Genomic DNA, 26,760 nt, shown 5'->3' with positions numbered 1-26,760 from the left:
GTGCCCATCATTAAGTGTTTCATACTTTTTATTTTTCAAATAGAAATCACGATAGAAACCATCTTAGTTTCTTAAGTCCTCATGTAGTATAGAGGACTAAAGCTCTGGAGTGTTAATGAGCTGCTTTCTGTACCAAGGGTACAGAGTTTAAAGCTTTTCTCATTTTTAAGTAACTTTTTTTAAATGACTTAAGGTAATATTTAAAAAAGTATTCCTGGTATCTAGAAGACTGAAGCTCTGGCTTGTTAAGGTGTTGTTTTATGTGCCATGGGTACAGGGTTCAAAGCTTTTGTCCATCTCTTCTATTAACTAGTGACTTAAGGTATTAATTCAAACCCTGGTATCTAGTGTCTCCAGCCCCATAAGTCTATCATACTGCAAAAAACTGCTGTTCTGTTAAGTGAATTAGGCAGTAATTTAAAGCTCCAGTTTTGTCCATTATTCTAGTGAAGTTTACAGGTATGGCAGTTCCCCACACAAACACATAAGCAGACTCACACACATACAAAGTCACACACGCACGTGCACATGCTCAAAACCCCCTGTAACTGTATCATGCTCACTGACAAACTCACCCATTCTGCAACAGACACTCATCTACCTATCCCCTAACCCCACTACTGTGACTACCTGACACACACACACACACACACACACACACACACACACACACACACACACACACACACACACACACACACACACACACACACACACACACACACACTCACCTGAGATCACCTATCCCTCTGTATGCACTCACACATGCACACAAACACAGACACTTCCCCTAACTCTACCTGTCCACAAAAATTCCCAAAACCTATCTCTAACATAGCCTGACCCATTGAAAGTAATGGGTAAATGAGAACTTTTTACCAAGCTAATTCACTTGGCCTGCTGAGTGAACTTACGCAGCCGGGCATTTCTGTAAATCGCATTGCTACTTAAATGGCTTATGACAGGCATTTCTGGGGATAGCACATGATTAATTCACAGAGGCCCTCCCATGGAATGCCTCATTTGTATGTAGCTTGGCTGTGAAAGCCCACCATTGGCTACAGACTATGTAGAATCACTATGGAGGACCTATCTCTGTTTCAGAAAGGGCTACCACCAGTAAGAAAACATCCATGTTAGGGCTTACCACTTTTGGTAGCCCTTTCTGAATGCAAGGGAACATCTTTTACGTTAAATAGGAATAAATGTAAAATCAGAGTGAAAAGTCAGAAATACACTGGCCATATTCCATAAAGAGAAGGAATGAAACTTGATCAAAAAATTCTAATCAGCTGTGGAAATGACAAATAGGTATCGCTTAAGTTTCTAAAAAATATATATGCAGAATCTTGTTAAGTTTCTGTGTAATATGTCTAAGATTAATTTGATTCTAAGAAAACTGTTAGACCAAGATGTAGCCTGGTACCAGAGCTATGAACAAGGTAAGAATTATGAATCTTTTGAGATCCTAACACTGAAGTACTGTTATGTGAATATTAATAGATGCTATTCTGAATGGTGTAGGTGTTGTGATTCTGAAAGAGGAACGCCTAGTTGCTTATGATTTAGCAGAATTTACAGATGCAGGAATAATATATGCTGATACAAGAATCTGTTTGCAGACATGTATGAATTGTTAGAAAGTCCATCAGTATGTCAGTATGCCACCCCCCCCCCCAGCTCTGAGTTACATAGCAAAAAACAAGTCTTTTCCTCTAATCTGGCCAAGTTTATGTCCATTTTTCCTAATGTGCACCCCTCAATGTTATGTTGAGAAGAAACAAAAAAGGGCTATTTCCTAATCTGACCAGGACTGTGTCAATTCTTCTTGATTGTACCCCTTAAATACTACAGGACTAGCAAAATGCTCTGTCCACTTTTAAAAATGACTACATTTATAACAGTGGTATTTCAGTATTACGTCCCTACAACAAAAGCAGTATTAGCTTTCATTTCTCTACCTGCATTCAGAAGTGTTGGTACAGAAATTAATGCTGGTACTAAACTAGTAATCAATCTGCGTCTCCTGATTACACCTCATAACACCTTATGCCCAGTGTGGCTGCCCCTTAGCCTCACCCTAGCTAGTCCTCTGCATAGCAGATATGCTGAGTGGAGCATATTTACTGCAGTAGCATGAAGACCTGCTAGTTTAGTTGTTTCTTCTTCTTGACAATGTAAACATATTCTATCATTTTTCTTTTTACATGGCTATTTCTTTTTACTGGCAATTTATGTTTCCAGTCTCCACAAAAATCTTGACATTCTACTTTCTTATTACATCATTTTTCTTCTTATTTTTATAGCTTTATTTTTTTCGTATTTTAGATTTCCCATGGTTTTGCATACTAATGTTGTTTTCATTGCATTCTTATACCATACTTTTCTTTCTTTTTCTATACCATCAGTTTTATTTTACACATAAAATATTTTTCTTGATAACATTTTATTTCTTCTAAAAACATCCAAACTAGTAAACTCCACAAACCAAAATGAAGAATAAAAACTCCAAGCCACAAAATAGGTATAATTAAGTGCTTTCGATTACTAAGTAAAGCAAACTTCTTCAGACAATGAATCCATGCAATAAAATACTTAAATACTAAATACGTGCCATCATCACGTACACAAAGCAAATCCTGCCTACATTTAAACCAGCAGTAAAAAAACTACAGTTATACTGCATCAATACATTAAATCTACAAATTATTTTATTTCTTCGTTTATATACTCTTTTCGGTTTTACTCTTTTTTACCATACTTATATGTACACAAGTTTAGTACTAATCTCTCATCTTTTTCATTGTCTGTACAAATTTAATGAAGCATCATATACCACTGGATTAAATAACCTGAAACCTCTTTCCTCTTTATTTACATACAAAACTCCTACTTTTACTGGGTTTAATCTAACCCCATGTAAATGAAAAATATCTGCAATAATTCCTTTTCAAATACTGTTGGCAACTTAAATATACTTGCTAAGTATGCTGTTTTTCCCATCAGTACTGAATTTATCAAGTAAGCCCTTTTTTTGAATGATAATTTATATGTCCTCTGGAAAAGACAGGTTTGTTTTGTTTCTTCTCTTGCTTTTGCACATTGAATTCTACTTGCATCTTTATTCGCTAATTTTATACCTAACACAGAAATTTCTTTCATTGTAAAATATATACCCCCTATCTTTACTACATCACCTAAACCTTTACTTTACTCTATATTTAAACCCACCCCTATCACCTCTAGACACTCATTTGTGCAAATTATTACTTCTTTTACCCAAATTTTGTTTTTGCAATTATTATAATGTCATCTGCATATGTTAATAGGACTGGAATTCTCAACTCTTCAGGAGTTATATACCCCCACCTACTTTATTTTGTAATTCATTTCACAAACTATCACATACATAACTAATGCAAAGAATGTCCAACTCATTGGACATCCCTATCTTATACCACTCTTCATATGCACCTCATTGCTTAACCATCCATTTACAAGTATTACTTTATTATTACTATATGCTGGCATGCGTGATTTCCTAAATTTCTCACTTATATTATATTTTTTCATTATTATCCATAACATTTCACGTCCAGTTGCATCAAATACCTTATTAGGGTATCATCCACAATTTCTCTATCATTAATAATTCTTGACAGGCCTTCCTGTTTATACTATACATACTATGTTCTATAATATTTTTCATTTTAGTTTCCAATCTGTTTTGTATTATTTCCATAAAGATCTTGCAGTCATTATTATTCAATGCTATCAGTCTCCAGTTTTCTTAATTGTTTATCTTTATGCATAAAACCTTCATTTAATCATTCATTCAAAATCTTTAAAAAATATATATATTTTTTGCCAATCCCTTAAATTTTTATGCATTTCATCCCCTGTCCCATGTGGTCCTGTAACTGAATCTATGTTTACTTGTCCTAATACTTTATCTAGCTCATATAAATAAATCTTCTTTTCCAACTGCTTGTTCTCCTTTTCTGTTAACATTTACTTTTCATGTGTTTTCACTACCTTCTTTTTTAATTTAAACATATCTTGCACATATTATACTACACTAATCATATTTTTTCCTGAGTTATTTTTATTTGTCCTTTTACATTTTTTATTTCTGTCATTACACTAACATCTTCCTTTACTAATCTGTTCAAGTAAATTGATATTTTTCTTTTTCCTTGTAAAAAATACCTTTGCTTAATTTATTTATTTATTTATTTTTATTTATTTATTTTATTTTACATTTGTTAATCGGGAGAGTCCGACTGGATGGAAGTCCATTTTCAGCAGAGGCTCAAGGAGAAAAGCTCCAGTTACATTCATTTTTAACATTAAAAGCCATTAGTTGTGAAATTTATTACAGGCAGACTAACATTGTGAAACTAAGTGAGACATATTGTATACACTCTGTGTAATTATGAGAGCAACAGGTAAGACAGTGTAAACACATTCATAATTATGAGGAGCAATACATGCAATTCATTACAGTAGCTACTAGACAAATGGATGGGTAGTTAGTAATGCTCTCTTAACATTCCAGAAAACATTTCCTATCTTGTAGTAATATTAGGACTATGGGTAGGCTGAGAAGGTAGCATATTTTAGTGTGGTACAGATAGATTAGCTGTATACTAGAATGTTATCCAGGGGTGAGTCAGGAGCAAAGTCTGTTGTTCATGAAGTGAGTTTTAAGGAGTTTCTTAAATTGAGTGATGGAGTTGTTGGATGTTAAGTGGGCAGGAAGGGAGTTCCAGAGTTTAGAATTCTTTAAATAATAATTCTTATATTTTTTCTTGATTTCTTTCATATAATTATTTTTCTTTGTCAAAACACTTTCTGTCATTATGTTCTAAATCTTACAATGCATCGTCAGATTTTCTTTTATAATTTCTTTCTTTACACTTCTCACACAATATTGCCACTGTATTTTTTTATATTTTTCCTTAAATATCATCCACCATTCAGACCAGTTTTTATAAAATGTTCTCATAGTAATATCGTTCCATAACTGTATTACTAATCTGTTTCATTCTACATTTCATGCTTTCTCGTTTATCATTTTTATTCCTTTGCCTATTTTTCCTTGTTTTCCTTTATCTCTAGCTATATTGCAAGGCAGTCAGAAAATCCTGTTTCAGCTACCTCCTTTTCTCCTATAGCTAAACCTTCTGATACTATAAAATACTCTATTTCAGTTCTATGCATACCCTTTTTATAACTGTATGAATTTTGTCCCAAAGTTTTAACTTACCACATCTTATAATTCCTAACATTTTTCTTATGTTGTGCACTTTTTTTGCACTTGCCTCTTAAATTACAAAGTCTCCTGTTATTATAATATTCATAGTTATCACTATATAGTATAAAATCTGATGAAATAATGTTTCCCTTTCTTTACAGTTAGTATAAATGTATAATGTTACAATTCTGTATACTTGTTCTTTCCATTTTAAATCTGCAATGGTTAATCTTCCAATTTTTACTAAAGTTAAAACTAATATCTTTACTGTTTTTCTACACAGTATGGTTATCCCAGAACATCTCTCATTTCTCAAATACAGGATTAGCTCCCCTCCCCTCCCATAGTTTCTCGGTTTGTAATCTTTCTTCATTTGTTAAAAATCTTGTTTCTTCTAATATAATTACATCTACATCACATGTATTACACCACTCCAAAATCCATATTCTTCTTACTGTATTATTGATACTATTCATATTTACAGAAAGCACTCTAAACTTTTCATTTTCCATAGATTCATAGGTTCACAGCTAATTACTAGGCTAGCTGCCTTGATGGGCCATTCTAAGACTATCCAATCCCTCTCTCAAATGTGAAAATCAAACCCTGTTCTTTGTGTCTGTGAATCAAACACATTAACCATTATACCAAACCTCACCCATTCATTGTATATATTCTTGTCATCCATTTCCTTTTCTTTCTTACGCACTTGTCCCTTTAAATTTTCTTTTTCTGCCTTTTACATTTTTAATAGAATATTTTTTTTCTTTTATCTCCCAATGTATATCTTCTTCTTCACTTATTTCAGAGCCTTCTTCCACGTCCTCTTTCTTACTTTTTTTCTCGTCTATATTTTCTTCTATTTCTACTCGTTCTAACATTTCCTTTCTTTGTTCATTTTCTTCTCTTTCTTTTTCCTTATTCTTATTTGCATTTTTACAATTCATCCATAAATGGCAATGTTGTTACTTATTTTTTTTTGCATCATGTCCCTCTTCCACACAAATAGAACATTTTCTTTTATCACAGTTACATATCAAATGTCCTTCTCCCCCTCCAAAAAAACATGTTTTGAGTTGTCCTAAGTATTTTATGGCATTCTATTCCCCTCCACATTTATCATACTTAGTATATGTATAATTTTTTTTCTTTCTATTTTTAACGATGTTATTCCCCATCCACCAATCCATAAACCCCTTTTATCATAAACTTTTGCAATGTCCAGTACTTCTTTACATAAAGTTTTCAAATGACCTTTCAAAGTCTCTCTTTCCACCTCTGGTCGAAATTGTACATATAATTTTCTTTTTTGTTTTTCTGTTAAATGCTTTTATCATATAGAGATTTGATGGGTTACAGTCTTTCTTTTTTTCATATTCTAAAGAAACACAAACCCCCACAAAGGAAGACCACTCCAGGATGAACTGATAATAATTTATTAATGCTTCTGGTACCTCGGCATTTCGCCTTCTCATGGAATACTGCATTAACACAACCCCATTCTTATATACATACACCAGATACCAATTAATCAATTAAACAATCAATAATAATACATGAATTACAGAAAACCCACAGACACTTAAACACATACTACCCTATAACAACTATAAATATATGCAAATATTAATACACACATCAAAATTAAATAAGTGCTAAATAGTTAAATTATTATCTAAATTCATACCATTGGGAAATAATGTATGATAATTAATAGTCATCCTGCACTCAAGTCTGTTAAGTTCCCTTTTAAAATTTCCCCTGTTGGCCTCAGGTTGTGCCAAAAAAATAAAGAACAGGGTACTGCATGATCCCTCATGCTTGGACAAAAAATGGGTAGCTACCAGGCTCTCCAATTTCTGTCTCTTAACATCTCCCAAATGTTCTAAAATATCAACTTTTACCTTCTTAGTTGTCTGTCCTGTATACCAACATGTGGGATGACAATCACAACCTATTACATAAATCACCCCACAACTATTACAGTTGTAAAATTCCCTATCTTTATAAAACTTCCCATTAATTTTACAACCATGCAAATTCCTAGCCCAGTTACACACTGAACAATTCCCACAATGATAAGTACCCAGTTTACTGTCCACCACACCATAACTTCCACCTTGGGAGATTTTCTGATTAAGTAATTCTTTGAGATTACTATATCTCTCATACAAAAATATGATATGTTTTGGAAACAGAGAGCCTATGAAATTATCCTCACTAATAATCTCCCAAGCCTGCCTAACTATCCTTTCCAATGTGGGAGAAAATTCAGAGTACCTAGTGATGAAAAACAACCTTTCATCACCGTCTTTCTCTGATAATGTCCCCTTTGATTGTGTCCATAACCCCCTGGTCCGACCCCCTATCTCTCCCAAAACCCTAGCTCTTGCCTTCTGAAGGGTACTATCAGCATAACCACGAGCATGCAATTTAACATGTACCTCATTCAGATATTTATCTTTAAACTTTAATTCAGCTGTATTGTTGAAAATCCTATTAAATTCCCATATGGCAAAGAGTCTGTAAGGTGAGGGGGGTGCATACTAGTAGTGTGCAAAAAATTGTTAACAGCGGTGGGTTTTCTTAATGGTCTGTGTTGAATCCTTTGCCTAGCATCTACATAAAAAACTATGTCCAAAAATGAAATACTGTATTTATCAGTGCTCCAAGTAAACCTCAAACCATGGGGATTGTTGTTAAGTAAGCACATAAATTCCAAAAACTCCTCTTCCTTACCCTTACAAATAAACACCAAATCATCAATGTATTTTTTGTAATATACTACACTATTCAAAAAGTATTCTTTCATTCCCATAAATTGTCTTTCAAAATCCCCCATGTATATAATGGCGTATGATGGGGCAAAGACCGCCCCTGTCGCCGTACCCTTCTTTTGTAAAAAGAATTAATTTTTCCATTTAAAGTAATTATGAGTAAAACAAAACTCAAGAAGGATTAACAAAAACAATGAGCGAGGTCCTTCCCCCAGCATTTTGGCCACAGCTTCCAATCCCCATCTTATGTCGGTGTTAGTATACAGGGCATTCACATCCACAGTTGCCCAAAAATAATTTTCTTTCTACTCCATATCACAACGATCCTGATATACTTCATGTGTATTCTTAACATGGGAAGGAACCATGGTCAAATGCTTCTTAAGATGAAAATCCAAAAAAAGTATTCACATGTTCCAAAAAAGATCCTACACCAGAAATAATAGGTCTACCTGGGGGATTGGAAAGATCTTTATGGAGCTTGGGGATGGCATACATAAAAGGATGTTTAGGTGTCTTAACAACCAACTTCTTAACATCACTGGATTTAAAAAAAAACAGCCTTTCCCCATGTTCCAATATTTCATTCAATTCCTCAGAAAACCACTTAATAGGATTGTGTGGTAACAACTTAATAACCCTCCTCAGACAGTATTCCCAGCAACATACCATCATATTGGGATATGTTCATCATTACCCAGTTGCCCCCCCCCCCCCCATCAGCCAATTTGAAAATGACCTTATCCAAATTAGACCATAACTTCTGTAAAGCCTGCCATTCCTCTTTATTAAGATTATATGAACAGAAACTTTTTAAAAAATTACCAAGACTGTTCTCAATGTTTTTACAAACCAAGTTCTCAAAAATATTAATGGCATTTCTTAACTTTGGAGGCATAAAGGTGCTATCACAGGGTAAATCAAGCATATCAAGGTGTCCATAACCTGTGCAACCCCCTCCCCATGTTCAATATTGGATTCAACGAAGTCAATAACATCCCCTTAACCGAATTCCACACACTGTTGAAATATTTCTGTATCATGAATACTTAAATCAAGCAAATCCACCTCTTCATCATCAGAAAATTCAACATTACATGCATTACTAACTAGAGATTTCCGTTTTACCATGAAAAAAATACTTTTAAATTCAATTTGCGGCAAAAGTTTTTAACATCCAGTATGATGTCAGCTAAAGAAGGAATGAATTTTGCCCCTCTTAAAAATACACTTTCCGCATGCACAGAAATGTTTAAACCTGTCAAATTAATAATTTTCAACTGCTGATTATCATCATGATAAGAAACATTACTGCATAATTCTACTGTCTCAAAATGGCAGAATGAGGAGAATAAAGTCTTACTTCTGTTTGGTGTTGTGTTTCCCCTGTGCTGTCTTGGGCCAAACTTGCTGCTGGACTGGCTGCTGACCTTGTGTTACTTTTTTTGGCTCCAGGACATCTTCTGATCTGGTTTCCTCAAAGGAGACACTCTTCCTGCCAATACTCAGCTCCCCAGATTAAATGGAAGAATCATGAACGCCATATGCAGTCCGTTTACCAGACCTCGATCTATTAGGACGTCCCCTACATGAATGAGCATAAACCAAATTGTTCTCAAAGTCCTTAATATCTCTGGACAATTTCCTCCTTTTTCGTTCCACCACACTGGCCTCCACAAGTTCGTATTTTAGAACATTTGGGAGATGTTAGGAGACAGAAATTTGGGAGCCCGGTAGCTACCCATTTTTTGTCCAAGCATGGGGGATCATGTAGTAGCCTGTTCTTTAGTGTTCTGGCATGACCTGAGGCCAACAGGGGAAATTTTAAAAGGGAACTTAACAGACTTGACTGTAGTATGATTATTAATTATCACACATTTTTTCCCAATGGTATGAATTTAGATAATAATTTAACTATTTAGCATTTATTTAATTTTGATGTATGTATTAATGTTTGCATATATTTATAGTTGTTACAGGGTAGTATGTGTTTAAGTGTCTGTGGGTTTTCTGTAATTGATGTATTATTATTGATTGTTTAATTGATTAATTGGTATCTGGTGTACGTATGTAAGGATGGGGCTGTGTTAATGTAGTATTCCATGAGAAGGTGAAATGCCAAGGTACCAGAAGCGTTAATAAATTATTATCAGTTTATCCTGGAGTGGTCTTCCTTTGTGGGGTTTTTGTTTCTTTGGAAATTTTCGGTTTGGATGTTTATTGTAGTTTTTTTCATATTCTCCAAGGACATTTTCCATTGAAAAAAACAGTCTCAAATATAATATCACAAAATATATTTTTGATAATGAGAATAAATAATTTTATCTCATGTGCTTTTACACCAAAAGGAGATATTAAATTGTCCCACACGTCATACCTATATATTTCTTTGTCTTCTTTACTTTGAATCCTTACCATATACTTCCATTTTTCATTTCTTTCTGCCTTTTTATTTTCTGTTACTCCCCTTTTGTCTTTTACTTTCTCTGCATATGTATTAGTGTCCATCTCACGACTATTCTTCAGGACTGTTTCTGCATCCTCCTTTTGCATATTATCTGTAATGCCCCCAATGGTTTGGGATTGTATATGTTTGTGCTGTTTTATTGCATATAACTTTAAGGTTACTTGCAGCCAAAAATAGCTCACTGTGTATGTGTTAGTATCGGTGGCCATTTTATGTATACAATCAATACAAAAAAGGAGTCACTGATGATTTTCAACATTGAGGAGAAAGAAAACTACAAAAGACTACAGAAGGGATGTTCTGTAAACTAATAGACAGGTAAATGGTATGGGGGTATGTATGGGGGTATGTGTGTGTGTGTGTGTGTGTGTGTGTGTGTGTGTGTGTGTGTGTGTGTGTGTGTGTGTGTGTGTATGATTGGTACTAGCAGTAACACCACACTATTTAGAGACATGCAGATTAGCCAGTAATGAAATTTTTCTTCATTGAAGCTAATGTTTCTCTGAATCACATTGTACATGATTGTGGAAACAGTCCCCTTTGACTACAGCTTTTAGTGTCCAAGGTGGGATTCTTTCTGTATCCCAAGGGTGCTCTTGACAGAACATAAACCACCTTCTGCTACATTTTATTCCTTGCAAATACACTCATTTACATGAGTTGGAAGACAGGCTCCTGAATTCAACTTAAACAGTAAGCAGACAGTGCTCCCTATTTATCCTTGAAAAGATATACTTATTCTTGTGGACATAGATGGTTAACAAACAAATAAATGAAATATTAATAAAGAGACTGAAATAACCTTTATTTAACTGCTGATATGAATAAAACAAAGAGGACCTCTGGGGGCAGTAAATTAAACATGTCAAAAATGTTAACATGCCATGTTTTTCCCTTTCACAATATACACAAAGCTTTTTGTCTGGCAAATAGCAGCCACAAACTAATAAAAGTAATTTAGAGTAACAACAGAGTAACAGTAAATAATCTACTTGCAGAAGTGAATTAGTGATATTTGTATTGTACCAATAACTGCATATTTACAGTGACCAAATTAATCAACTGCTCAAGCTGACTAATGTGCCCCTGGAGGTCCACAGAATGAAGATTCAGGGATGCAAATTTAGTTCTGATTTTATGACATCAAGTATTGATGTACTCATTATACCCACATTACAGAATGTGGTTTCATTTCACAAAGTTTTGCTTTTGTCCCAGTTGTATGGTATAGAAGACAGCAAAATGGAATTACTGATGAAACATGGAAATACATAAGAAAAATATTAGCTGTCATTGTGGTCTTTAGTGGCACCAGCACAAAAGCTGGAGGTCTTGGATATGAGTCTCGACTGAGAGGTAATGTTTTCCTTTAATATTTCCATGATTCAAACAATGCCTATGCAGAGGGTTTGCAGTGTGTGTGTGTGTGTGTGTGTGTGTGTGTGTGTGTGTGTGTGTGTGTGTGTGTGTGTGTGTGTGTGTGTGGGTGTGTGTGTGTGTGTGTGTGTGTGTGTAATTTGATGAAATATGGATTGTCAGTCCACTAGAAAGTCAGCTGGAAGCAAAACAGTTGACTTGTTTTTCAAGACAACTTTTTTCTGTATGGGGGCACCCCCATGCACTCATACATATATTGTGCAGGGTTTTACACACATCCCATACTCACAATACAGAGGGCTTTGCTGCCTGCACCCTTGCATTTGATATAGTCAGCTACCTTGAATGCAGTGATACTATTTAGTGGATGTGTGTTTTGGCCACTTGCTGTTATTCAAGCAGTTAGCTGTCCTGCATGTGGTAGGATAGCCTAATTTCATATGTCACTGTTCTCTACTGATGTCTTCTCATGCCAGGCTATCTTGTCTGATAATCTCTTGCCCATCTGTACAAAGTGCTATAGAATAAGGTTGTACAGCAGTGAACAAAATACTCTTGTGTAGATGGATTAAGGTACAAGGCACCAGGTTTTGATAAACTTGGTAGGAGAAGGAATGACCATTGAGGTAAAACTGGCCAATTCTTAAATTTCATTAAAATGAGAGCTACTGGACTGTCAGGAAGACTTCAAAAAGTAACTTTTGTTTGAGGTAGCAGTGGTTCCACTGTGTTAAAGTGTTAGGTGTTGCTCTGTGCATAATGCTTTGTGTAGAGAATCTGTGCATTTTAGTGGTCAATTTATGTAATGTGTAAAGTGCAGTTATTTATATTATAGGTAGTGTAGTGGTTAGAAATCAAATTCTGCCAAAACAATGCAGTTTGAATGTTGTACTTCCCAGAAGTAAACAGCAAGTAGCACAGACTATCAAGGGATCGGTCACTATTTTACTGTGGAAACAGCAAGATTATCTAAACATGCTAGTTAAAACAATATACATCTCTTCAAACTGTGCTCCCCTATGCACACAAGTTATTGTCAGCTGCTACAGAATAGGTTGCTTTTATATGTATGTAACTGCTTATTATGTGTAGAACAGCTAGAATTTGTATCAGCTGTAGCATTATCTGTGATTTACCATTGAGCTCCACAACAGTGATGACTTTGCAGATGGTGTTTACGGTGTTATGGTGTAGTGTACAGATGAGATCCATCCTTGGATGGCACAGAAGTGAATGACTTGCAAGTTATATTAAATCAACTATCAGCACAGTACTGCACAGATACAGTCTTTAAAAGAAAGACTGGTACATGCGTGGCAATGTGATGAGTATCATTTGCAGTGTTTCAGGACTAGGGAGGTATGGTACAATGTATGTATGCAAGAGCTGTGGGCTCTGTCCTGTCATTGATTTAGGTTAGGTTGTTTTAGAAGGAAACAAAACACTGTCCCACCATTTGAGGTATTCTTTGAGAACCCAATGGCTATCCTGCCATGGGAAGTGAAGAGTTGTTGGTTCTATTCACCAGCACATCGCTGAAGTTAGAATTTAATGACTCACAGGATGGTTAGGCTGGGATGGAAACACCAATAACTCCTAGACAATGATGTGGGAGGAAGTAAGGAAGTAGCTGTCACTCCCATTGTTGTCAGAGTAGCCAGGAAGTCTGTCTGCTGCAAGATTAGGTGGGGATAAGCTGGCTACACAGATCACTTAATAAGCTGAATTGGGGTTGAGAGTAAGAAAGGGATCTGATAACCACCAGTAAGGGTGAATGAAACAGAAGAGTACAGTCTTTAACAGATTTAAAGGCAGAAAGACGTACTTGATTATGACAGGATGGGTGAGTTTTGTGGTGATGGCGGTGAATGGGGTTCTGCTCTGTGCTGAACTGCAAGGTCAGTAGACAGGCTTACTTAACTGCTAGTGACTGATACCTCTCAATTGTCCAGAATTTCACAGAATGTCCAGATTTTTACCTCATATTTTTGGTCTGTCTTTCATAAAATTTGTGGTTTTCTTGCAAGTCACTGAGGATTGAAATCACTAAGTAATGACAGACATTTGAGTTTCAGACTTCACATCCTTCAGAAAGTGCACAATAATGCAAAAACTGTTATACTGTCAACTTTGTAATTTTATGAGAGCAATATTTAAAATTTGATTATAATTTTTGGATTTTCTTCGTGTTTCACTGTTGTAGTCATTACATTTGGGTAATCCTGCTGGCAGGTTGTCCTCAGCCGGCCTGAATTCCAAAGTCTTGGGTCCTGCGTCGGCTGCTGTCACCCCTTACCTGACGTCAGGTCATCAGGGGTATAAAAGAAGCAGCTGACGCCATTTTCTTCAGTCTTTCTTGCAGCGCTGTGCCCGAAGCAGAAGCAGTTCGCAAGTGCCGGTCAGCTGACTCCTGAGATTTTTGTGTTTGAATTTCAGATCTGAAGTCTTCAATAAAGCTAAGTACCCCATTGGGGAAACTTTTTTCTTGCTCCAGACCGATGTCAGAAAAAGTTAATAATTGTATTTCTTGTGGAAAGTAAATACCTCATAAGGATTTTCATTCTTACTGTATTCCTTACCTAGGCCCTGATCACAACGTTACTGGTTGTCAGTTTTGTGCTAGATTTAACCAACGCATTATTAAGCATCGGTATGATTTTGCTTTAAACTTTTTTGGACGCCAGTTTAATTATCCTGAAATGTCATCAGGCAGGGCCGCAGTTACGGATTCTGTAATTAGTAGGCATGCTTGGTTAAAGAAACAAAATGTGCTTGATCATGTTAAAAAGTTAAATTACTAGATACACCTTTACAGCATGATACTTTGTTTGGTGTTAAGGCAGAAGAGGTGTTAAACAAAATGGAGGACAAAGCTAAATCTATGCAAACTGTCAAAGATTTTTTACAAGTACAGCCACCTAGGTTTAGTAGACGCTGGCCTACAAATAATTGGTCCTTTCCTGTGTCAGACAGACCTCAAAGGGGCAGATCCAGATGCCCTAGGGGCAGATCCAGGCGCAAGGTTCTTATAGGCCCAAGCAATGGGGTGCTTCTACCTTCAAAGCTGGAGAAGATAGATCAAAAACATACAGAAAACAGTCCCAATGACTTCCCCCTGCGTGCACCAAGCACTTATCTTCTGGCAGCACCCTTAGGGGGAAAATTAGCACTTTTTGTTCAAAATTGGGACATCATAATCCAGGACAAGTGGGTTCTAAACATAGTGTCACAAGGCTACAAGTTCCATTTCCATACTCTACCAAAGGCAAACGGCTGTCCAGATCTGCCAAAAAATCAATGGGCAGAGGCACAAAGACAAGTCTCATCCCTCATGGACATGGGGGCCATTCAACAAGTACCAGAGCAAGAGCAGGGACAAGGATTTTACTGAAGACTGTTCTTTGTACCCAGAAAGGACAAGGCCTGGAGGCCGATACTGGACCTATCTATTCTGAACACTTTCCTGGATATTCCAAAATTCAAAATGTTAACTTTGCAGCAGCTTCTGACCATGCTGGGCAAGAATGCTTGGCTTGTGACTTTAGACCTAAAAGAGGCATACCTGCATGTTCCAATCAGACAATCATGCAGAAGATACCTAGGATTCAAGGCTGGTTCAATGCATTGCCAATTCTCTGCACTGCCCTTTGGCTTATCTACTGCGCCCAGGGTCTTTACAAAGTGCCTGGCACCAGTAATTGCATTCTGCAAACAAAGAGGAATACAAATATATCCTTACTTGGACGACTGTAACATTCAAGCAGAGAACAATGACATTCTTCTTCAACATCTGGCATTTGTGAAAACACTTCTAACATGCCTAGTGTACACAGTCAACAAAAAGAAATCAAAACTAGTACCCTCACAAGAGATAACATTCCTGGGTGCAAGCTTGAATACAACTGCCCAGATGGCTTATCTCACGCCAGACAAACAAAGGCAACTGACTACCTATTTCAAAATGTTGGCAACAAAGGCCCAGTTATCTGCAAGAAAAATTCTGCAGGCTTTGGGCTTCATGGCATCCTGCATCCTACTAATTCCATATGCAAGACTGCATATGAGGAAACTTCAGTGGTACCTAAAAACTGTTTGGACTCAATATTGCCACAGCCTGGAAACAGTCATTACTCTCATTCCCTGCCTGCAACAGGAGTTTCGATGGTGGGCAAAGGCTTGTCACCAGAACAAGGGACAGCCATTCACATTACCTCCAGCCAGGCATACACTAACAACGGATGCATCAGACTATGCCTGGGGGGCCCACATGGCAGGAAGATGCATTCAGGGAACATGGATCTCAAACCAAATACATCTACATATCAATCAAAAAGAGATGTTATCTGTTCAAAATGCCCTGACAGCCTTCAAGGACCTACTTCATCCGGGACAACTACTAATAAAGACAGACAACACCACGGTCATGTGGTATATAAACAAACAGGGGGCACACATTATTACCCACTTTGCAGACTAGCCATGACCCTGTGGGACACAGCTTTGACTTACCAAGTACATCTGCAGGCACAATTCCTGCCAGGAAAGGAAAATACTCTGGCAGATGAACTAAGCAGAAACCTCATGGATCCCCACGAGTGGAAGCTGGATCCACAAGTCTTCAGCATGATAACAAGGAAATGGGGATGCCCGGACATAGATCTATTTGCCTCCCCTCTCAATTAACAACTAAAAAGATTCTGTACAAGGACTTATCACCGACAAGCATGGAAAGTGGACGCCCTATCTTTCAGCTGGAAAAACCTATCAGTATATGCCTTTCCTCCACTGCCTCTCCTCCCCAAGGTGCTCCTAAAGATCAGACAGGAGAAGCCAAAGATGATACTGATTGCCCCAGACTGGCCACACCAGTACTGGTATCCAATACTAAGAAACTTATCTCTATACCCAGCTTGGACCTTACCTCAAATACCTTGACTACTGTCCCAGCAAAACAATCAGATCATGCACAGCCAACTCAGGACATTAAACTTGGCAGCATGGCGGATAATGTAGTCATACAAAAAACACCCCTCAGTAAAGCTGTGATGGATGTCATTCTGGAAGCCAGAAGGCCTAGCACTAGAAAAGTCTTATGCTGGAAAATGGAAGAGATTCTGTGCCTGGAACCAGGCACAAGGAACTGATACAGCGGTACCAAATATTCCTCAGATTTTGCAATACTTAACTCAGATGCTAGACAAAGGCCTATCTTTTTCATCAATTAAAATTTATGCCTCTGCCATTTCGGCTCATTGCAATACAGAGCCACCACTTTTTTCTCACCCTTTATTAAGGCAGTACCTCATAGGAGCCAAAAATTTAATGCCCCCAAGGAGACTACCAATACATGCATAGGACCTCAACTATGACTTGGAAAAGCTCACCCTGCCTCCTTTTGAGCCAGCTGCTACTGCTGATATGAAGTTTTTATCGTGGGAAACAGCTCTGCTCTTAGCAATGACTTCTGAAAGACGAGTTTCAGAGCTACAGGTGCTCATGGCTGTGGAACCTTTCATCATTTTTCATCCAGACAGGGTCTCCCTGAGGACAAACCCAACATTTATGCCTAAAGTAGTGTCCAGTGTGGCTCTTAACCAAGCCATCCATCTGCCAACCTTTTACCCAAATCCACAGAACAAGGGGAAGTGAATTCTGCATTCTTTGGACGTACACAGACAGCTTAGATTCTACTTGGGCAGAACCAAAGCTTTCAGGAAGACAGAGCAATTACTAGTGGCATATGCTGCAGGATCACAAGGAAAGCTTATCTCAAAGCAGACTGTTTCTAAGTGGTTAGGCCACTGCATTCGTTTCTGCTACTTACACCATGGCAAGCCAGTGCCTAAGGGCATTAGGCCTCATTCCACCAGAGCTGCAGCCACCTCAGCAGCCTTTCTCAGGGGAGTACCAACCAGAGACATTTTAGAGGCTGCTACTTGGAGTTCAGTGCACACCTTTACAAAGCATTATCATCTGCCACTCTACTCTAAATCCAGGGCAGGCTTTGACACTGCAGTTCTGCAGGGCCTCATAGCCGCTCCTACTGCTGTCTAGTTCCAGCCTCCCAACCATAGCTTTGGAAGTCTACCCAAATGTAATGACTGCAACAGTGAAACACGAAGAACATAGTACAGTTGTGTACACTTACCATAAATGTAGATGTTCGAGTGTATTCACTGTTGCAGTCTAGGTTACCCACCCGCCTTCCCCCTTTTTTTCTCTTTTGGATCTTATCTTTCCTTCTCTGATTTATACTACCTATGTGGTGTATTTGCTTATAGATGAAGGTAAAATTTATATTAGTGTATTTCTGAATATATATATAAAGTTTCGAAACAAGCAAGTTGGTCACAAGTACCCGAAACTGCACTGATAAACCAAAAAAAAAAATAAAATGAATAAAAGCGTGCTTGATTTTTTTCTACTATAATCCCAAGCTAATGTGATTTATCAGTGTTGGTTCGTGGATTTGCGGAATAAACAGTCATCTGGGACTGGCTATCTGGCTTGTACCCTTTTTTTGGTTTATATATATAAAGTTTGGCTACCCTTTTTGGGGGCACCTGACATCTGGGGCAAGAAAAACTGAAGAAAATGGTGTCAGCTGCTTCTTTTATAACCCTGACAACCTGATGTCAGGGAAAGGGTGACAGCAGCTGATGCAGGGCCCAAGACTTTGGAATTCAGGCTGGTTGAGGGCAACCTGCCAGCAGGATTACCCAAATGTAATGATTGCAACAGTGAATACACTCAAACATCTACATTTATGGTAAGTGTACACAACTGTACTTTCCTTGTCCTCCCATTATGTTTGGCTTTGCCAAGAGTTCTTGAACTAGGAGGCGTAGATGGATGGTAAATGTGGCTGTTTGCCACCAGGGAAAATAGGATTGACATGACTTAATTTTGTGTACATTGAAGGAGTCACTGCTGTCAGTGGAGTGTCTGTGCTCCAGTTATTTATTTATCAGCATATTCCACCAACAATGGACCAGATCCTTCTCTAACAGTGGTAGTGTTTACAAATCCCAAACTCCTGCTGCTGTATACGCTTAGAAATACTTTAGTTGGTGTCATCACAGCAAAGCACTGCAAAGACCCATGGGTTGTCTCTATATATATTTTTTATGTAATGCCTGTGGCACTCCCATGCCAAAGGTTTTAATGGATAAAAGCCCAAGCTCTTTATGAATCCCACCACTTTCTTCTGCCCCATGTAAGCAAGGTATTCTGTTTTTTGAGAGATGCTCATTAAAATTGTGCTCAGATCAATACAGAAAGTTTACCTGGTTGCATTATTGCTTAATACACCATTAAAGCAATGAGTATGATTTGTAAGTGTGTTGCACAGTGCAGATCAGTGTAAGTCCCTTGTTTCATTTTGCTCTTTGAAGTACTGCTGACAAAATGACTGTTATTTTACAACATTAGTACACAATGCAAACTGGTGTAGGTTTACGCTGATTTATAAAGTGCAGCAAGTTATAGCTGAATGCATATGAGCAATTTGCTGTGCTCTACAACCTTTCTGCCTCAGTCTTAAAGTGAGGCATTTCTTCATGGCACAGTGGGTGTGTTTATTTTAAAATCGGAGTTGCAGTAAATAGTATAAATGCATAATTCCTTAGCACACCTGTGTTACAAGATTCCTTATGAATCTCACCCAGTGTCATTTTTTTACACTAATTTTATTATCCCTTGTCACGATCAGTGCCTTATTTTACCTAGCTTTCCTATGTCACTCTCAAGGTTATTAAAATCATAGCAACAATGTGAAGGGACAGTTAAGCAGCTGTAAATGAATCAAGTATTATCCGCTATATTATGAACTGCTCATGTGTGTGTGTGTGTGTGTGTGTGTGTGTGTGTGTGTGTGTGTGTGTGCGTGTGTGTGTGTGTTTGTTTGTCTCCCTCTCTGTTTATATATATATATATATATATATATATATATATATATATATATATATATATATGTGTGTGTGTGTGTGTGTGTGTGTGTATGTGTGTGTGTGTGCGCGTGTGTGTGTGTGCATGTGTAAGACAGTTGGTTGTTTTGATGAAAGCAAAAACACCTGCACAGATGGTCAAAATGTATTTGATCCGACAATACCAGCTTTTTGCCTGTGCAAGACTGCAGAACAGTGGAGACTGGGAAATCTGCCCTTCTTCCACTGTTGTACAGTCTCTGAGTTGGTATATATAAGTTACATGGGATGTAGAGTGTGCAGGAAGGCTTGTCCACTGCCAAAAATCAGAATTTCTGTGTTTTTTGGATTTTTTTTCCCTTGGATTTGTGTTTCGACCATGCTTGCTAGTTTAACTGTTGGTCAACATCTGAAAGATTAGACCTTTTAAACTATAATATAAAATAATATATATATATATATATATATATATATATATATATATATATATCTTTGTATTGGTACATAGATTAAAGATATCAGTTAAGATATAGAGTGAACCTTGTATGTGGAAGTAGTGGAACTATATGAAGAAATGAAAGGTGTGAGTTACTCAACTTATAGTTTTCCTTTCCTTTCAGCTGGTAAAAAGACTCCTGTCACTGGTGAAGTACACATCTGGGTGAAGGACTGCAAGAACCTCCCACCACTGAAGAGCAGCGGCATTGATCCTTTCGTAAAATGGTAGTTGTCAGAGACTGTAACACATAACACTCCTCTGGTTTTCTTTACACCTCTACATTATGTACAATGATAGAGTCATATGGAACTAACCCATTGCAATCATGGCATAGTTGACAGAAATAATAATGACTTTTAATAAACAAGAGCTGGCAGGATGTACGTTACTGTTGTTGAACATGCCTGGTAGGTCAAGAAGATTCTGGGATTTGTACTGTATATTTACATTTGTCAGGAAATATAATTTGTGAATAATTTGAGAATAATAACTACAGACAAAAATGGTGCCCTCAGCATAGCTTTAGCATTATTCTTACTTAGTGGAATAGCTTCTGTGTACTTAGTTGCACAGTCCAATATAGCTAAAATATATTGAAACCCATTTCTGGATTTTATCTGTGGTCCAACTATGTCCATCGCAATATGTTCAAATGGCATTGCAATGAAAGGATATTAAAAACCCGAGTGTGAGACTATATCATGGCATTCAGGGCATCCAGCACAGAAGGTTGCAACCTCATTCCATATTTCTGATAAGCAAAATCTTAGATGCGTACTTTTGTGTTCTCTTTTCCTAAGTCTTCCCAGTACACGGCTGTGCAACACTTTTGTCATTAGATTTATGAAAGGCTTGGTTACCAAAAGATGTCCTACTATTTCCTGTCTACCCTTATTTACCCAGCAAAACAAGTCATCTTGTAACTCAAAGTATGGCTAAGAGGAAGACGTGTGTTAATTAGCTTCTCCCCTTACAACTCGTTATATTTTTCCTTTATCTTTTCAAAGGGCCATCTTCCCAGTATACCATTTGTTTGTCTGTGTCAGTCCTTCTTGGTGAACATTTATGTTGGTGGGGGATTAAATGACAGCTCCTAATTTGTAATCATCTGCAAATTTAGTCAGGCAGAGACCACTGACATTAGCCTTGACTTCAGAGAAGTAAATGTCAAAAAGGAGTAGTCCAAGGACTGATCCCTGAGGGACTCCACTTGTGACTGGCCCCTTTGTAGAGGTGGACTCCCAAATTCTAACTTCTTGGTTCCTGTCTATGAGCCAGCTGGCTATTCACTGGGTGACATAACAGTTTGTACCTAACCTCTTGAGTTTATGAAAAATGCCTGGGTGGGGTATTGTGTCAAAAGCCTTGGCCAGGTCAAGGTAGGCAGTGTGAACCATTTTTCCCTGATCCATTGCTTTGGTGACCTCCTCAAAGAAGTCTGCTTGGTTGAGTACTCATGACTTCCCCTTGATGAAACAAAATTGGGTTGGGTCCAGTGACTGGAGGTTTCATATGTCATTATTGATCATTTCCATGATAATTCTTTCCATGGCTTTGTATTTGAGACAAGTGAGACTTAAGGGTCTGTAGTTTCCAGGGTCTGTAGATTGTCCACCTTTGTGCAGAGGGATGACTGATGCTGTTCTCAATTCATGAGGCCCAAAGCCTGTTTGTAGACTACAATTAAGTAACAATTCTAGAGGCCTGATAAGTCATATTTCATGCTCTTTCGAGGGCATCCTGGGATATGGTCTGGGTTTATTAATGCATTGTCCTTGGCCATCACATCATCATCATCAGCCCCCTTTTTCCCACTTTTTCGACATGGAGTCGGGGTATCATGTTAACTGTCACCAACTCTCTCAATTCAGTGCCACACTCCTGCCTTCTTCAACACTCATGTCTAACTGTCACAGATCTTCTTTCACACAATCCGTCCACCTCTTTGTGCCTCACTTCCTCTTACCTTCTTCCTGTCTGTCCCAAATCTTCCTCACCAGATTGTCTTCTGCTTTTCTACACATGTGCCCAAACCACCATAATCTGTTCTCTTTGATCTTTTCTGCAGTTGGAGCTACTTTGGCTTCTGCTCTTATGTCCTCATTTCTTCTTCTGTCCTACAGTGTGCATCCTACCACCTTTCTCAGGCACTTCATTTCCATCACCTCTAGCTTCTTCAACAGTCCTGCCTTTACTGCCCAAGTTTCTGTACCATACAGTAGTACTGGTCGCACCACTGTCTTGTACACATTTTTTTTCAGCTGCTTTGGCATTTTTCTGTCATAGACTACACCTGATACTCTATGCCAGTTGGCTGCAGCCCCTCTGATTCTAGCTTGACCTCTTCATTCAGACTACCCTTCTCCTCAACCACCCCTCCCAGATACTTGAAGATGTTTGCCTGTTCCACTATCTTCCCTTCTATCTGTATTCTCAGCTTCTTCTGATTTCCCCAATTTGCTGCCATTACCACTGTCTTATCTGTGCTTATAGCACAGAGTCTGCCTGTACTACCACATCATCTGCATACAGCAGCTTTGTTGATCTGTCCCCTCCAACCTTTTGGTTAATGCAGTCCATCACTAGTATGAACAGCAGTGGGCTCAAAGCTGAACCCTGGTATACACCCACTCCCACTGGGAACCCCTCTGTGAGGCTGAACACTGTTCATACTTGAGTCACTGGTCCTTGTACATAGCCTGCACTAATTCTACCAATGTTTCTGGGACTTCAAACCACTGCAGTACTGCCCAGATCATCTTTTTTGGGACTTTGTCATATGCTTTCTCCAAGTCTAGGAATGCCCGGTTAGACTCTCTCCTCATCTCCAGCTTCTTCTCAAGTATCTGTATCAATGCAAACACTGGGTCAGTTGTGCTGCATCCTGATCTGAATCTGAACTGCTCATCTCCCATTTTACATTCTACTACTCTGCGTATCCATTTATCGATCACCTTCTCCAGAACTTTCATTCAATGTGGTAGGAGTTTGATGCCTCTGTACTGCCCACAGTTGTGGATGTCCCCTTTGTTCTTGTACACTGGCATGAGTATGCTTATTCTACAGTCATCGGGGATACACCTTACTCTCCACACTGCTGTTAGTAACCTCAGGAGCCATTTCTTCTCTATCTCATCCAGCTTCTTTATCATATTTGCCGTGACCTCATCTGAGCCTGCTGCTTTCCCTGACTTCATCTTCCTTAGTGCTGTTCTTCCTTCTTCTAGGGTGGGCTTCTCTCGTCGTAGGCTGTTTCTGAAGCGGTATAGCTTCTGTGGGTTTTTTTTTCATTTAGAAGCTGCTGGAAATACTCCTTCCATCTGCTTTTGATGTCCTGTGGACTGGTGAGCAGGTTGTTGCTGGCATCCCTTATGAACAGTGTCTGACTATCTTCTTTACCTTTCTGTCTTTGCCTTGCAACCTGATATAGTTTATTTGTGCCCCTTACTGAGTCACTTTCCAGATGTTGGTAGAGTGCCTCCGATGCCCTATTATTTGCTATTGCAATTGCTTTCTTAGCTTCTTTGTTAGCCAACCAGTAGCCTGGTCAGTCTTTTATATCTCCCACTTCTTCCTACAGTCCTTCTTTCATTTGATGACTTCCTGGACTTCTGCATTCCACCACCACATTTCCTTATGTACCTTATTTCCATACCTGGCTGGGCCATGTATCTCTTCTGTAGTCCTAACACATGCTGTTTTAGGTGCTGCCACTCATCTTCAACTCCACCTATTTCCTTTTCTTCTTGGGATGATGTGTCCTTGGCCATAGAGAGAATATTAAGGACCTGTTCCCTAGTAGCAGGGGGAGTTACAGTTGATGGTATTTCCTGAGGGAAGTTTGAGGGGGAGAGAGGGATAAAGTTAGAGCTGAATTTGAGTTACAGTTGATGGTATTTCTTGAGGGAAGTTTGAGGGGGAGAGAGGGATAAAGTTAGAGCTGAATTTGTTAGCCAGTAGGTTTGCAATATCATCTGGCTCAGTATAGGTGGCGTCATTAACAACGAGCTTTGCATACAATTGTGTCTTGCCTTTGAGGTTGCAGGCATAGCTCAAGAATGCCTTGCGGTTATCCTTGGCCTGGAAGGCCAAATGCACCACAAATGTGGCTTTGGTAGACTATTTGTCCTCTGAGTTGTTTGTTTGGTTTCATGAGATTGCTTTTATCATGCTTGGTGCAGTGACTCCTAATTTTTGCCATAACTTTCCTCCTTCTGTTATAGAGCCTATCAGTATTGTGATTCTACCAGGGTGGCTTGTTTTTGAATTAGTTCTTTACTTCTTCCTGGGGGGATAGCTGCCTCTCTGCAGCTGTTAACTTGCTTGAACAGAATGTCTGTGAACAGTTCAGTGTAAGTAGCAGTGCTCTTAGGGTTTATGGGGACTTAAAATTTTGCCAGGCTATCACTTATTAGTAGAAAGTTAACCTTAGAGTAGTTCTTGAATATTCCATGGTTAGCTGAGGTTCCAGGTTTTATTTTTACTTCAGAGCAGACCATTTTGTGGTCTGATCTTAACATAGAAGACATTACACTAGGGGCTGTGCAAAAGTCTCCCATATTAGTGAGGACCAGATCCAGTATGGTTGCACCCATGGTTGATGTATTGATAATGTGGCCCAGAGAGTTTGTGTTTACAAAATCCAAGAATCTCTGTGCTTGTATGTTTGGTGTCATATATAATTCCAGTTAATAGTGGGGTAATTAAAGTCACTTGTGAATATGGTAAGGAAGTGGTATTGGATTTTGCTTATGATAATTTGAACTTGGAGAAACTCGAGTGGATTGCCCTGTTTACCAGCCTTGAGGTATATTTATTTTTGATGTAAATCAAAACATCTCCATCTGTAATCCTTGTCTGTTTTGTAGCTGTTTTAAATGTGTGGAAGACATTATAACCTTACACAATTGGTGTTCTTTTTGTGGCTTTAAAACCATGTCTGCATGACCCCTCAGATGTCAGCATTCTCTAGGGTGAAAAGAGCTTCTAGGGAGTGGAGTTTTTTATTTAGATTCCTAACATTGATAAATAACACATTTAGATTTTCTCGGTACAATTTAAACCAAAAGAAGACTTTAATCGAGTAAAAAAATACTGGCTTATATCCACCTGCTGTTAGGAGAGCTAGCCATCTCTCAGTATTGCCAGGGGGTCTGAATGTCCTTCTCAGCCACCTCTCAGATGAGATTTGCCCATCCCAATTATTTCACCTCCCAGGAAAGTTTAAACCAAGATTACACATTAATAGAGCAAAAAAAAAAATACTTGCTCATGTCCAGCTGCTGTTAGGAAAGCCAGTAGAGCCGGTGTCTCGCACACCCAACTAAACAATATATTAAACACCCCATATCTGATGTAACTTGTAATAGGTTGCCATGGCTTCAGTTGAGCAGCTGTCCCCCACAACTATTCTCCCTGGCCACCGTTGAGGCATATACTGCATTTTAGTCTATTTCCCCGTAAAACTAAGCACCAACATAGCAAGCAGCAATACTGTAACAAATCAAACCAACCTAAAGATTAAAACATATTTAACATTAGATCTTGATTACACTGCTGCTGAATAAACAGATATTTTTGTACATTAACATAGCTCATTTCCTGACTCTTTTCTCCAAGGATTAGCCCCAATCCACTCAGCCACACTGCAAGCAGCTTCAGTACACTCCCCACCCACCCTCATATCATTAAATCTATTGAACAAAACATATCACCTGACTCTTCACTACCCTTAGCAACCAATACAGCCAACCAGTTAAAACCTGATAAGTAAGTAATTCATTACAAATCAGAAAACAGCAAACTTTTTCCCCATCTCTTAGCCTCTCCCCCAATAGGTACATGCCAACATTTTTTAGTTTTCTTCCTCCTATTTCCTCTGTATACTATTCTATACTCTTATTTACAACTGTTGCACACTGCTTTCCCTAACAGGAACTTTAGCCACCCTGAACCTATTAACTACTTATGAGTCTTCCCCTACCTACTCTCAAACCAAGTCCTCCACAAAAACTTTCTCTCTGCCCACAGCTAATAACTTCCTAATCTGGCCATCTCTCTTAGCATAGACAAAATCCTACTCAAAAAGCATACATTACTAACATATACCAAATTCAAAAACCCTACACACCAAGGAAAAAAAAGTACAAAAACTACTTCTCCATAACTTTAAAAAGTCCACCACCAACTTCAGTAAAGTAATAGAGAGCAGAGATGTATACCCCAACCGTGGCCCACCAGTATCCCCACCTAAATAAACCCAACACCCAAGCAACCCATACCCCTGCATAAAAAACTCCCCTCCTCAGCAATCCTCTAAAACACAACAAACCTTCAGCCTACAAGTATATAATCTCAACACCTGCAACATCTGCAGTAAGATATCTGACCCTCATACATGGATTGAATTCCATTAACTCCATATCCTAGTTAGCACTGAAACCTGTTTAAGACCTAAA

General features: G+C 38.2%; 1 protein-coding gene across 11 annotated transcripts in view; it reads left to right on the top strand.

Moving 5' to 3' along the window:
* The window catches only part of SYTL2 (synaptotagmin like 2), a 1,607,062-nt gene that overhangs the window by 1,542,521 nt on the left and 37,781 nt on the right, over positions 1-26,760 (top strand). For all 11 annotated transcript variants that reach the window (XM_044071181.1, XM_044071180.1, XM_044071175.1 and 8 more), the window contains one exon: positions 20,424-20,526. In XM_044071181.1, coding sequence (XP_043927116.1) covers positions 20,424-20,526 — 103 coding nt within the window. The remainder of the gene's footprint in view (positions 1-20,423; positions 20,527-26,760) is intronic.

Source organism: Protopterus annectens, chromosome 5.part0, assembly GCF_019279795.1.
Source record: "Protopterus annectens isolate FY-2018-M chromosome 5.part0, PAN1.0, whole genome shotgun sequence".
Classification (NCBI taxonomy): Eukaryota; Metazoa; Chordata; order Ceratodontiformes; family Protopteridae; genus Protopterus; species Protopterus annectens.
Note: the sequence above shows the minus strand (reverse complement) of the source record. Positions and strands in the feature narration are given on the sequence as shown.